The 14,961-nt window shown below is 41.5% G+C and overlaps 1 protein-coding gene across 1 annotated transcript in view; it reads right to left on the bottom strand.

Annotated features, from left to right (window-relative positions):
• The window catches only part of PAPPA2 (pappalysin 2), a 260,412-nt gene that overhangs the window by 90,087 nt on the left and 155,364 nt on the right, over positions 1 to 14,961 (bottom strand). Inside the window, exons 12-13 of the mRNA XM_026001248.2 lie at positions 7,047 to 7,182; positions 6,632 to 6,848 (exon numbers count right to left, since the gene is read on the bottom strand). Coding sequence (XP_025857033.1) covers positions 6,632 to 6,848; positions 7,047 to 7,182 — 353 coding nt within the window. The remainder of the gene's footprint in view (positions 1 to 6,631; positions 6,849 to 7,046; positions 7,183 to 14,961) is intronic.

Here is a 14,961-nt window from a genome sequence, read left to right as displayed (position 1 = left end):
GATTTACAAATCAATTTACATTAAACCTTTCAAAACCTTTCTTTTACTTGAAGCAAAATACAGCAAAGCATACACAAGGTGTATGTACTCACACTCTCACACACATATCCATTGTATTAGACCTGTTACATGAATCTACTCAATTATCCTCAATGAAAAAAGTATCAAAGCATGACTACATATAGTTAATGAGAAAGAATGGGAGTGAGAACAAGAGAGAGAAGAAAGAACTTAGGTTTCTAATGGATATTCATTTGAAATGATTAATATCCCATTCAATTTTAGATTTGAATACTTGGCATTGATAAACTATAGTTTAAGGTAAACCTCAGAACCCACTATAATTTTATATTTATGAATATCTATTACTTGTTTTCCATCTCAATCAGAATGTGTATTTATACTGAATAAGTTAATGAGGTATTTATACTTCATGTTTGCCTTGGACTTAAAATAAGTTCAAAATATTAAAAAAAGAAAATATGCATTTCTAGTTAAGTCAAAACTATTTAGAAGTTGTACTGAAAAGCGGTCTGAGGATTAAAGCCAGGAACTTAAAGGAAATCTTAACTGAAACATAAAAGGCAAAAAAGCAAAAAGGGATTTCTTCTGGATTCTTTGACAAGATCTTTCCTGTCACTTTGTCATCCTAGAGATACACCATGTAAATATTGTTCTTTTTCCAGTTAGTGTGATGTCATGTTTTCCTAGTAGACATAACTGGAGAGACTTCCAGGAAGAGGAGGCATCTCTTCCTGATTCTCATGTGCTTTCTTTCTTCTCCTGGCTTCTACAGCACTTGACATCCGACAGAGCTTCTGTCCAGTGGTGCTTACTCCATAAGGGGTAAGTGACACCATACACATTTCAGCGAGTTCCACCAGCTGGCTCTCCAGCAAATCCCAAAAGTGCCCCAGTGACTTTCCAGAGAGTTTCACCAGCGCCCAGCAGGTGACCTCCCAAAAAGTGTCAGCAGCACCCCAATGGCAGCTTTCTAGAAGTCCAGCAGTGGCTAAGCAGGCAGCTTCCTAATAAGCTTTGATCAGTACCCTAGGAGGTAGTGTCCTGATTGCTGGCCCCAGCCAGTAAAACCTCCACAAACTTCTGTGCCATCCAGTGTGCCATCGCTGAACCTACTCTAATGAGATCCAAATTACAGCCTTCAGTAGGGAGACTTCCATGTCAGTTCCTTCCTCTGATACTCTTCCCTCACCCCTCAATGGAATGAGTGCTCCCTTTATCCAGCATTCTTCTATTCACTAGGGTTCTCTTTACCTCAAAGTAGTTAATCCTTTGCAGTTCCCCTAAGTAGTTTAATAGTTATTTATATTAAACTCTCCCTATTCTAATTATAATGTCCTGACTGGACCTTGACTGGCATAGAGTGGAAATGTAAGTGGTACCAGGAGACAGATTCATAGACGTAGGATTTAGGGGTCAGTTTGTTTGCAATCTCAAACTTGAGTACAATGTGGAGGTCCTTGTCAGTGGGAAACGGGATGCTGGCAATCTACCACCTGCGGTGGGAAAAATAAGCATCACCTTTGTTAGATGGTAATGCACAGCCAACTGGAAAGAGGTACCCTGGGAACCCAAGCGGCTGCCAGACTTAACGGACTCTGTTGTCTACATTGCTACTGACCATGTCACAGCAGCGGAAGAGAAGAAAGCACCCTGAAGCCAGGAAGAGAGCCTTTATCTAGCAGTATCCCTCCATAACCCTCCACTGACAAAACTGCTGAACATTGTGTCAGCAAGCAAAGGCTGTATATTAATAAAATCCTGTTCTAGTATTACCCATTCACACGCTGGGAGTGGATGCAGAGCTGAGAAGCAAGAAACTGATAAGTGACATACCTTGTGAAAGGAGAAATGGAGAAAAACAAAGATGAGGAATGGTATGAAAGCTGCCATGGGCGGGGCTCCTGCAGGGTGCTAGAGTGTGCTACGGACTCCATGTGGATGCTTTTCCGTTCATCTCACAAGAATGCTATGAGGTAATGCTTCCCTGCTTCCCACTTAAATTCCAATGATACAGAAGAAATATGAAAACTCTTATCAATATCAAAAACCAAGACAGAGAGCTGGAATCTGTGAGGATTTCCTCCTGATTTCAAAATGTATTGGAGTTGAATTGAGAAACATCATGGGAAGCCAGAGCATGCATTTTTTTTTTCTGGAAAAAAAGCAAATAAAGAATAAAGCCATACTGAAAGAAGAGAGGGAGAGGGGTCATTCTTTCTTCATTCTCTGGCTTCACTCGGGACCAGCAAACTCAGCGCGGTTTTTCAAGGGTCACAGATCTGTTTTTTATCCTTCAGTCCTCATCAGTACCACCTTTTCTTTACTGCCTGCAAGACTTCAGGTCAGGAAGTATAAAGGTCTTGGTCTGGTGGGGTGAGTGAGGGTTGAGGGAGAACCACTGGCAAAGGCCATGGAATCCTAGAAGATAAACGTCCCAAAGGTAAAAATACTACAGTGTCCTAAAGATACCAGAGGCTTGAGGATCATGAAATAAATTTTCAGAATAAACAGTGCCATGTAGCAATATGCCCTGGGCTCATTGGCAACGAAGGTAGCGAAATGTTAAAAATAAATGAAAGGCAAGTATTTACCAAATAAATACAAACAAAAGGAAAGCAGAGATGGAAATTTAAATTCCAGACAAAGTAGAATACAAAGCCAAAAGCATTTAATGGAGCAAAAGGACTGGCACAAGGTATGATCCTAATGAAGATAAAAGAGTCACAAGCAGTTACGCACCTAATTCTGTAACATCAAATTATAAAAAGCCAGAACTGTTTGAAATACAAGGAAAAGTTAAGGACGCAATTGTTTGGGAGATTGCACTGCAACCTTTTATAGAGAAAGTAGATGGGAAAATCAATAAGACACACAGTGCAAGTGTTGCAAAGAAAGGAGTGGTCAGGAGTTTCAACCACTGTAATCAGCCCATGCCCTGGAGAAGGAGACGATGTTCATCTTCAGAAGATTCAGTGCTGGGGGATCTGATACATCTATCATCAGGTAGAGGCAGAGAAGTCACAATCAATGTTTCCATTAGATTATGATCATGTAACTAGAAGAACAAAATTCTGTTGTAGCAGAAACCACATGCCCATCATTCTTGCCTCTTAGTAAATTCTTCTAGACCTGATTGTATGAAGTTCCAAAGTAGATAATAAAGTTCTGATTAAATCAGTTCTGATTATCTGGAAGCTAATTCACTAATTTAGGCAAAATACTATTAGTGCTTGGATTATATCTCTGACACACTCAAAATCCCATTGTATTAATCACAAAAGTGGTTCCCACTTCCCCAAGCCATCAACACAATCCTGCTATGGTTGTGTGTCTGCCTGATTCTCCAACTCACGGGATGCTGTGGCAGTGATGCAGGATCTTTCTCTAAAATGGCCAAAGCTAGGGATCCCTGGGTGGCGCAGTGGTTTAGCGCCTGCCTTTAGCCCAGGGCGTGATCCTGGAGACCCAGGATCGAATCCCACGTTGGGCTCCCAGTGCATGGAGCCTGCTTATGTCTCTGCCTTTGTCTCTCTCTATGACTATCATAAATAAATAAAAATTTTTTAAAAAATAAAATAAAATGGCCAAAGCTAGAAACAGCCAGAGAGTAGGAGGGAACTGAGCTTTAACTGAGCACCAGTGGCCTAAACCAGGAACACTAACTCAGTTTTCAAGACTAATGGTTCATTTTTAGTAGACTAAACCCAAGGGGTCATAAACTGGTAACTGTCATAGCAGAACGATAAACAAGATGGAGAGAGGGATCAAAGCTAGGGGGTCCAAGGTAAGGATGATAAACATCACTGGATTGCCAGACAGGTTTATTGTCCTGAGATTCTATGGGCCGGTTGGGCTGGTTTAAAGATGCAGAGTTGTAGGCGGGACAGGACATTGGTCATTAATGGTTAAATAGAAAAATGGATAATACATCCTCTACTTCCAGGCATCTGTCAGCTTTCCCTTGCCCATTTCAGTATTAATGGAATTCAGGTCACAAGGAGTAAGAACGAGGCAGCCAGGAATCCCTCTCACTATGTCCAGAATGTGAGGGTTTCATATTAAGATCTATCCATATCTACAACTGGGATTGATATAAAGATATAAAAAAACTCCTATTTTTTGAGAGTACACAAGGATTCAGATTTTAAATATGTTCAGAAAGAAAATATATGAAATCTATTAGGTTCCTTGTGTATCAAAATTTACTATAATGCACTGACTTGCTGGCTGAGAAGGGAAGCCAATTTGCATGGCTCCTGTCAGTCACATGTGGTTTGGAAATGCTTGTGCATTCCAGATACACTCTGTGTAAACTGGAGAATCATATCCTATTTCTACTGGTTTGCATGCATGCATATAAAACTTGTTTTTCCCATAGTGCCAAATGAAAATAAGTGAACGAGCAGCAGTGATCACAATTAATCAACATTTTTGTCAGAACTTCACAGCTGTGACAGTGAGGGGAGTTCTTATCCCTCAGGTCCAGAGAAGCTCTAACTTCTCCATTTTCTGACTTTCTTGTTCAGTTCTGTTCCATACAGCATTTAGAGAGAAGGTCTGTTACAATCATTCAACAGGGTTTCTGACACCTACTATGTGTCAGGCCCTCTGCTAGATACTGAAAGATGCTGCATGGAATTTCCACTAGAGAGAGCTCAGAGTTTAGTGGAAAAGAGCAACAGGTAAACAAATAGTTACCACTCAGTGTGATAGCTGTTTCTGCAGAGTGTGGGTTATGTACAATGCCCTATGGAAATAGGCAAGGAGTTTGCCAAGATTTCACAGAAGAAGGTGAATCCTGATGGTGCAGTGTGAGTTGAAGTGAAGAAGGGTTGGAAGGCATTCAAGAAAGTAGGAACATAATGTGCAAAGACATGAAGCTCATCAAGAACACATGTCTCAGGGACCTGAAAGATTCTGTATGTTTTGAAGCCAGAGGTAGAGCCAGTACAGAAAATAATTTGAAAAACCATAGGAGAGAGAGGGGCAATAATTCTAGTAAACAATGTTATTTTAATAATCTGCATTCCTGTGTTAATATTTGAAGCTGTTGGCTCAATAAGAATACTTAAGAGTTGCAGATGAACTAATGTTACAATGTCCAACATCCAGATTCTATCCATTATTGCTTTTCTCATTCTAGCAATACCTGGCACACAATGAGTATTCAATTAACATAAACCATTATTACTATATGGTAGATGGCCTCTAACATGGCTCCTGGTGATTCACGCCCTGATGCAAACCCTTCCCCTTGAATATAGGCTGGACTTATTGACTCATATCTAATGAAAAGAATATGCCAGAAGTAATGGATTATCACTTCCAATATTATGATATAAAAAGACCGCAGCTTTTGGGTGGTCTCCTATGTATTCACCCTCTCTGTCTCATTTTCTCTCTTGGATCATTAGCTGCTGTATGCTATGATGCTCAGGCAGCCTATGGAGAAGCCCATGTGGTAAGGAACTGAGCCATGTCTATGTGAGCATGCTTATTGCTAGTACCTATGTGAGTGAGCCTGGATGCAGATCTTTTGAGGCCTGCCAATCACCACAGTGGTGAGCTTGGAAGTGAAATTTCCAGCTCCACTTGAGCCTAAGGTTACTGTAGCTTTGGCCAACAGCTCAATGGCAATCTAGGCCAGAAGTACCCAGCTAAGTTGCATCCAAATTCCTCACTCATAGAAACTGTGATAAGCCACTAAATTTTGCTATAGTTTGCTATACAGCAAAGATAACAGATATACTATATGCCACTGTCTATTACTAATCCCTAATCAAAGCTGGGTTTCTGGTATACCTAGTTTGGGCATGGTGGTATCAGAGCTCCTATTTGGTAATGGAGCACTTTCTAGAAGTTTTTGTGACTGGGATCCCAATTGCCTGACAGCTCACTCCTTGAGGGAATGAGCTCCATTATCTATAGGCCCACTCAACTGATGACACCACTCATAGAATGAGTCCATTCCAGCTGCAGCACAGACCATCATATGGCATGCTCCCTCTCACTTTTGGGCCATCTTGGGCACACCAACATTGTAAAGTACAGTCCCTCTAGTAGCTGAGGCAGAGTGTTCAGGAAACCTCTATCTAGATGGTGACAATCACAGATGTCCACAGAAACACCTATGTAGATAATATATTCCTGATTTCCATATGTAACTCCAATTGATTATATGACATGCCTTGAAAACTAATTGTTAAACTTGCTGTACACACTGTCTAGGTGGGAACAAGTGGAAAAATATACATTGCTCAGGGAACAATGAGTTTTTGGCAGAGAATTTCTGGCAGTTTATATAACAATGTTGATTTGAAGGCAGTGGTTTTTTATGTAAAAAAGATTTTAAGACCCTGTAAAGATGTTAAATATTTACATAAAAAAATATGCTCAGCTAAGAAAAGAAGAGCAAAATATAAAACCCAAGTGTGCCTTCTAAATTGTTCTTTACTTGTTTCTTATGTCTTTTTGGTGGTTTTTAGACCCACTTTTTAGTTAGTGATTAAGCACCCACTGAAAACAAAATGCTATATATGAAAATGATGGTAGTACATCACAACCACAAGGAAAAGAAAGAAGACAAGGGAGAAAGTGGACTCTGTACCTCTGTCCCTGATGATTTTGCCCCTCATGCTCTGGGATGCACTTATTGAGAGTTGAAGGACTTATGTGGGAGGATGTCCTTAGAGCCACCGCTGAGATGCCCACCAGTGGGGATGAGAAATTGAGCAGCACTGAGGTGGTACGGTGGGAGAGGAAATCCAGGTGATGGGTCACATTGATAACCAGGGGGTTATGCTGGCATGACAGCTCGTGGGTTCCTGAAAAGAAACAAGGAGATGAATAATACTGTAAGCCATTCATACAGTACCAGGTTCCTATATCTAGCATTCCTTCTATCTTAATAGCTGTGTACTGTAGGCAAGGTCCCAAACAATATTGGACACAGGCGCCAGGTTGACTCCAAGGTCTACTGGCTTCTCCTCTGGTGGCCCTGAAGGGATCACTGTCACACTCACCAAGAGAGTGGTTGGTCCCAGTGACATCAGTCAGCTCAACAGTCATGGTCGGCCGCTGACCTTCTCCAAGGACTGGGCCATCAGACGTCAAGAAAATGAAAATTGCCGTAGCCACTCCTGGTCTACTGAAACACACCTAAGTAGAAGCACATATATTTGTGTATGTCATTTGCACTGGGCTATCAAGGCAGAGGTCACACTATTTTTACACTCCCCATTTTTTTTTAAGATTTTATTTATTTGAGAGAGAGAGAGAGACAGAGAGAGAGAGAGAAAGAGAGAGAGCACGCTCATGAGCAGAGGAAGAGGGAGAAGCAGACTCTCCCACCAAGCAGGGAGCCCGATTCAGGGCTCGATCCCGGGACTCCACGATCATGACCAGAGCTGAACACCCAACCAAATGAGCCACCCAGGTGCCCCTACACTTCCCATTTTTAAAGTAAGAGCTCCCAGGAATCTCTGGATGGCTTAGCGGTTTGGCTCCTGCCTTTGGCCCAGGGCCCAATCCTGGAGTCTCGGGATCGAGTCCCACGTCCGGCTCCCGGCATGGGGCCTGCCTCTCCCTCTGCCTGTGTCTCTGCCTCTCTCTCTCTCTCTCTGTGTATCATAAATAAATAAAAAGAAATCTTAAAAAAAAAAAAAGGAAACAGCTTAGAGATTGGGAGATGACCTGGAGAACAGATTTCCCACACTGAAATTATCTCATGTACTAATTCTGGTTTTGTTTAACATTCTTCAGGTCACTATTAGTCTTCACTTCTGTTGAGAGTAACTCTCTACCTAACCTGGTATTACATGCTTGCTACGTTGCAAGATTCTGGTGCTGGACCTTACAATGTTCTGTGTGCCTTTCTGTAGCTTTTTATCTGGTTCTGAGGGTGATAAGGCTCCAAGAAAACTATCCTCAGGGTGAAAGAAGGGTATATCTAATGGCAGGGGCCTCTTCTAAAAATGGGGCAGAGAAGAGTAAAACATGTTTTCCATTTCACCAAGAATTCTCCCTTGTGTGCAGGCTGATTTTCCCTGTGTCTTGGTGGTGTGTTTATAGAGTGTCCATTTGCACTGCTGGCTGAATTAGGGGGATTTTATGATATGCAGTGGTCAATGCAACACAGCTCGCCCTTCTTCCTTTCCTTTGAGGGAAAGACCAGCCACTCTCTCTTTTTACAGTGTCCTTTCTCCCCCTTTTCATTCCCTCTCTTTGAAGGAATAAATATTCCTTTATAACTCAAGAAATACCCAGACCCATAGGTTACAGCTTGCAATACGAGGTCCTTTGTCCCCGACTGGATGAGGGCTAGACATGAAACATGCCATCAAGTAACCAAGAGCCTAACTCAAAGCCCTCAACCAGAGCAGCGAAGGACATCAAAGTCCCCTGGGAACTCCCACAACCTCTTCCTTTTTCTACACCACAAAAAGAGACCTGAGTACTGGAAGAAAGTTATGGGTCATTTCCTGAGCCAGGAACAGACAGAGTCCAAACAAGTACATGGTGGCTTCACCCAAGTAGGCCTCCCACTCAAAGCCAGGGGTGGCTTCAATGAGGAACAGGAAGGCTCAGTCTTCTTACCTCCTGCGGGGTCCCCAAGTAGACACCACCCGCCTGAAACTAATTAGTAGGGGTCAGTCTTATGGTGTGGATTTCTCTGTCCTGAAGGCCCACACCCAAAACCTCTGGCTCATTTTGCATCTCCTGGCAGCAGGCCTCCTTGCTCTAAGGGTCTTTGAACCAAACCACTTTGAACCCTAGAGCCCTGCTCCTGGTAGCAGTGTATCCGTGCCATGATCTATGGGAAAGGCAATGCCAGGACCTCTAGGCCATGGCTTAAGCAGGTAAGACTCCCAGAGGAAACAAAGGTACACAAAGCAAAAAAAGACAAAGGTTTGATCAAGGTACAGGATACCAAGTCTGTGGCATTTCTTCTCACAGTGACATGGGAGAAGTAACTGAACTTTGTTCTCATCTGAACACTGCATATGCCCCACAACAGCAACCAGACGCGAAAGAAGTATGGACTCTCCTATGACTACCAGAGCCTCTGAAGCAGAGACCAGTTTGAATTCACACATCTGTGCCTAGCCAATCTGAGCCAGGGTAAAAAGAACCAAGTAAGTTCACCATTCTGGAGAGAAGGTTGGCCAGGCAGAAAACTGTTATCTCTACTAGCTGGTTAAATCTGAGCAATCCATCTCTCCTCTCGGAGTCTAGGGTCCTTCTTTCATACATCCAAAGCACAGACATACTACCTATTTCACGAAGCTATTATGAGGATTAAATGAAATCATGGAAAACACATAGGACAGTACCTGTCATCTAGTAAGAGCTCAATGTTCATAAATCAATTTGCAAAATAATTCTTCTTTCAAAGGAGAAATATATTTTTTATTTTGTTTACACTTTAGGAAAACAAGGGTAAAGAATAAAATTTTAAAACTAAACACATGACTATATATCTTGGTTTATAGAGAATTATGCTGTTCTAAAATCTACAGGCGGGCAGCCCCAGTGGCTCAGTGGTTTAGCGCCGCTTTTGGTCCGGGGTGTGATCCTGGGGGCCTGGGATCAAGTCCTGCGTCGGGCTCCCTGCATGGGGCCTGCTTCTCCCTCTGCCTGTGTCTCTGTCTCTCTCTCAATTTCTGTGTCTCTAAATAAACAAATAAAATCTTAAAAAAATAAAACCTATAGGATAATAAATTTCATATATGCTATTTTAAATCGGCATTTGTAGAAATGTGAACTGGTATTCTAGGTTCTACTGGTAGAGACACTGGCAGTATCCAAAGCTTTTGGTATAGAATATATCACTAGTTTACAAATGGAATCTATGAAAATTATATTTTATATACATAACTCTTTTATTTTTTTTTAATTTTATTTATTTATGATAGGCACACAGTGAGAGAGAGAGAAGCAGAGACATAGGCAGAGGGAGAAGCAGGCTCCATGCACCGGGAGCCCGACGTGGGATTCAATCCCGGGTCTCCAGGATCGCGCCCCGGGCCAAAGGCAGGCGCCAAACCGCTGCGCCACCCAGGGATCCCCATAACTCTTTTAGTAGACTTTTCAGAAAACTCAGTTCAGTATGTGTTTATCAAAAACCTACTTTTGCTATATAAATATATAGACAAAGAAACTTCCAAAGTTATTAGAATACTAAGAATGTATTATTTTTAAAAAAGGTGATTATTTTTATTGAAGTATAATTAAGTGTCACATTAGTTTCAAGTGTACAACTTAATTCAATTCTATACATTACTCAGTGCTCACCACATTCAGTGTAGTCATTATCTGTCACCAAATGTTTTTACTATCCCCCCCCTTTTTTTTTTTTTTACTATCCTATTGACTACATCCCCTGTTCTGTACTTTTCATCTCTGACTATGGAAGTGGAAGTTTGTACCTCCTACTGCGCTTTATCTATTTTACCTGCCTCCTCACTCACTACCCCCTCTGGCAACTCTCTGTTCACTGTATTTAAGAGTCTGGGTTTTTAGTTTGTCTATTTTTCTTTCTTTGTTCATTTGTTTTGTTTCTTAAATTCCACAAATGGTATTTGTCTTTCTCTTACTGGCTTATTTCACTTAAACATTAAATCTTCGGGGATCCCTGGGTGGCTCAGCGGTTTAGCGCCTGCCTTTGGCCCAGGGTGTGATCCTGGAGTCCCAGGATCGAGTCCCTCGTCAGGCTCCCGGCATGGAGCCTGCTTCTCCCTCCTCCTGTGTCTCTGCCTCTCTCCCTCTCTCTCTCTCTATCTCTTTCTCTCTCTCTATGTCTATCATAAAATAAATAAATAAAACTTAAAAAAAAATAAAGCTCCTTCCATGTTGTTGCAAATGGCAAGATTTCATTCTTTTTACGACTGAGTAGTATTCCATTGTCTATCTTTATCTATCTATCATCTATCTATCTATCTACCTACCTACCTACCTACCTACCTACCTACCACATCTTCTTTGCCCATTAGTCTACTGACGGATGCTTGAGTTGCTTCCATGTCTTGGCTCTTATAAACAATGCTGCAATAAACATAGGGGTGCATGTATTTTTTGAACTAGTATTTTCATTTCCTTTGGGTAAATATCCAATAGTGGAATTACTGAGTTGTATGATGTTTCTAGTTTTAATTTTTTGAGGAGCTTGCATACTGCTTTCCACAGTGTCTGAATCAATTTGCATTCCTGCCAACAGTGCAAGAGGGTTCCTTTTTCTCCACATCCTTCCCACCATTTGTTATTTTTTGTCTTTTTAATTCTAGTCATTCTGAGAGGCGTAAGGTGATACCTTGTTGTGTTTTTGATTTGCTTTTTCCCTGATGACTAGTGATGTTGACCATCAAAGATGATATTTTATTTTATTTTATTTTATTTTATTTATTTTTTAAAGATTTTATTTATTTATTCATAGAGACAGAGAGAGAGAGGCAGAGACACAGGCAGAGGAAGAAGCAGGCATCATACAGAGAGCTTGACGTGGGACTCGATCCAGGGTCTCCAGGATCATGCCCTGGGCTGCAGGCGGCGCTAAACCGCTGCGCCACCGGGGCTGCCCAAAGATGATATTTTTAAAGGTTACTCTTCCCACGGCTAAATCACAGCTATTTTAATATAATATTCTAGCCCACATTATTTTCACTTTATACAAAATACACAATGAATTTTATGTTCCTAGACATAAAAGACAGTTATTGGCTAGAACAGAGACTTTGGCAACATGAGGTTCTACTTTTTCTACCACCATCCCCCCCATGGTACTTTTACCACTTCAGTGTGACACTTCTCTAATCACCACACCAGATGCATTATGTGAATAGCTTCCCCTTCAGGACAAAGGGCACCAAATGCATCTCCTGGAGGAATTCCTCAGATCTGAAATGAGCACCAGGCATGCCCCGAGAGAAAAATCCAAGAAGCTAAGAAGTCAAGGAAGGGGATTGTTAGCTTCATCTTATTTGTTTTAACAAAGATATTGCATTCATGTATTACATTGGCAATATAAAATTAATTTGAACTTGGCTCTTATGAAGAAAAACTATAGCTAGATGTTAGAAAGGAGACAGAATCTTTTAGAAAAGCGAGTGATTCTCAGGACTGAGGAATGGTCTCAAGAGAGAGGATTGCCAGTGAAATTAGCTCAGTGAATCCATCGCAACATATTTTGAAACAGAGAAACACAAATTAGAGAAATAGATAGATAGATAGATAGATAGATAGATAGACAGACAGATACTGACATACAGATGTGGAAAACCAGTCGACCACATTCAGTGGCTTTCTCATCCAAAGCCTGCACATTAACTACTGGATGGAACTTCTGACCACTGGTGAGGGGTACGATTGAAAGAATGTTTCCCTAGTGAAGAGCTGTTTGGGCTTAAGAAATCCCTCTTCAATCTGTCTCCTGGGTACAGACACACTCACTCAATATATTCCCAAGCCAAGCATTTCAACTTCCAGGTCATCCTTTGTGGTGGTCACTGGATAGCAGATCCTGAAACTATACCACAAACTTGAAAAGAATCTTCTCTGAGGTTTTTAAATGCTTTTGGTTAGTTGCTAGGTTGTTATTTTTTCTGTGCCTTTCCATTTTCACTCATCTATGGCACATCCTGATTCCAGAGAGAAAGGGGAGGTCCTTGAACAGCAGAAAGTGGGCGAACACTATATTCTCTTTGTATAGCACTTTACAGTGTGCCAAGCATGGAGCCTCCACAAATTTCCTTGGATTTTTATTCCTATTTGAGATTTTTGTACTCCAGGATTCAAAGGTTATATTGTAGAAGTGGAAAGTAGGTTCTGAAGAGCTTAAGTGACTTTCTTCAGCAAAATGCTAGAGAGGTAGGAAATTGGGGTTTCCAGCTTCAAGTTGTGTAAATTTTCTTCTACCCAACGGTTCTTAATTTGGGGTGAGCAGGAAGTCACAGATTCCTTAGAAAATTTGTTGACACTCATAACCTCTATTTCCCCCAAGATTAAGTCACATAAATGCTTACACATAAAAGTTTCATACAATTGCTAGGAGCTAAAAGAACTCTGAAAAAGCCATTTGTAGTTCAATCAGAGGTCAGCAGAAATCAAATTAAGAATGCTTGTACTACTAGGGTATCTGGGTGGCTCAGTTGGTCAAGCATCCCACTCTTGATTTCAACTCAGGTCATGAACTCAGAGTCCTGGGATCCAGCCTCATGTTAGGCTCCACACTCAGCAGGGAGTCTGCTTGAGGATTCTTTCTCTCCCTCTCCCTCTGCCTCTCTCCACCCTCTACTCTCTGTCTCTCTCAAATAAATAAATAAATAAATAAATCTTTAAAAAAAAGAATGTTGGCACTATTGTTGAACCATATCCCTTTTGTGGGTGAAAAATTATCAAATATTGGTAGTTTCATATGGCTCACCTAATAATATTGTTATCTCTGTAGACTTCAGAAATTTGACAAGGCAGAGATTAATTCTCAGAGTTTCAGGGGATCTTACCTGATGTTCAAATCTAATGAAGGAAGGGAGGCTGTAAGGCAGTTAGCCTCTTGCCACTGAGTTGTCTTGGTAGTCTCCTTCTCACATTTAAGGATGTGAGTCAATATGGGGAAGGAGTTTTGAACCTGATTTTACTTCCCGTCTCCCTTGGTCCTAGTCAAAATCCAGCTGATATCCTATATTATATTCCTCATAGTACAAGTAAGACTCTAAACACCATGAGTTTATATAATTCTCTTTTTGGGAGAATTAAGTCAAGTTGTCATTTTGTGAAATGAAGAGGGAACCACCACTACGACCCCCACCATCCAGGGAGAGGCATCTGAAAATGTATGACTTGGCAAGTCAGTGGAAGGACTCAGATCAGAATCAGCTTGTTGTCTTCATTCCTTCTAACAGCATTTTCTCATCTGTGATTTTAGACACTAGAGACTGAGTTAGAAGAGCTTGTGGGACTCAACAGAGGGCTTAAAAAGAGGCAAGTCGGGGATCCCTGGGTGGCTCAGCAGTTTAGCGCCTGCCTTCGGCCCAGGGCATGATCCTGGAGTCCCGGGATCGAGTCCCACATCGGGCTCCCTGCGAGAAGCCTGCTTCTCCCTCTGCCTGTGCCTCTCTCTCTCTCTCTCTCTCTGTCTCTCATGAATAAATAAATAAAATCTTAAAAAAAAAAAAGACCTGGGAGACATTGTGAGACTTCCTCCTTCATGACTGAGCACTCAGCTCACAGCAAGGTCTCTGTCTGGAAACTGCTCTCTGAGGAAGAAAGACTCCAGAAGCTCATGCCACTTCTCCAGAGAAACCCATATCCAGCAGCCTTTTGATAGGAGTGAGTGGGGTATAAGGTAGAACTCGGAGGGCCATTCCAGCTCCCTGTGGGATGTTGATGCCTTCATGTGGCTATCTCATGGCCCTTCTCTCTGAGTACTCCCCTGTTTCTTTCACTCCCTCACAGGTGTTGATCTTAGGGAAAAATCCTCAATAAACTTTCAGCATGCAAATCTTCATCTCAGAGATGGAATCCTGGGGACACTCCACACAAGACAAACTGAGAACAAGGAAAGGTATTATGGAATATATATGGAGAAGGCTTTCTTGGGAACAAGAATGCATAAAGGAGGGGATGAAGGAGCACACTGCAGAGCCAAGCAAGCTTTCCCCACCTCTGGTTGAAAAACATTGCCATCCCAATTATTCATGAAACTTAGAGTTGGCTAAGATGTTATATCTAGAGCCTGCAAAAGTTTCCATGTAAAATAAAAAAGTTACATTAGTAGCCATAAGATAGGAAAGTGGAAAATGAGTGACATCCTCTCTGGGGATAAAGTGTTGAGCCACTGGGAGATGGAATTCTTCTTCTAATGCATTAGGCTATTTTTTGGTGGAAATGAAAATCATATATACATAGTCACTTTCACTTTTGCAGGCTTCCCAGGGAATGCAG

Source organism: Vulpes vulpes, chromosome 13, assembly GCF_048418805.1.
Source record: "Vulpes vulpes isolate BD-2025 chromosome 13, VulVul3, whole genome shotgun sequence".
NCBI lineage: Eukaryota > Metazoa > Chordata > Mammalia > Carnivora > Canidae > Vulpes > Vulpes vulpes.
The sequence above is the reverse complement of the archived record's forward strand: the minus strand, read 5'-3'. Positions and strand labels throughout refer to the sequence as shown.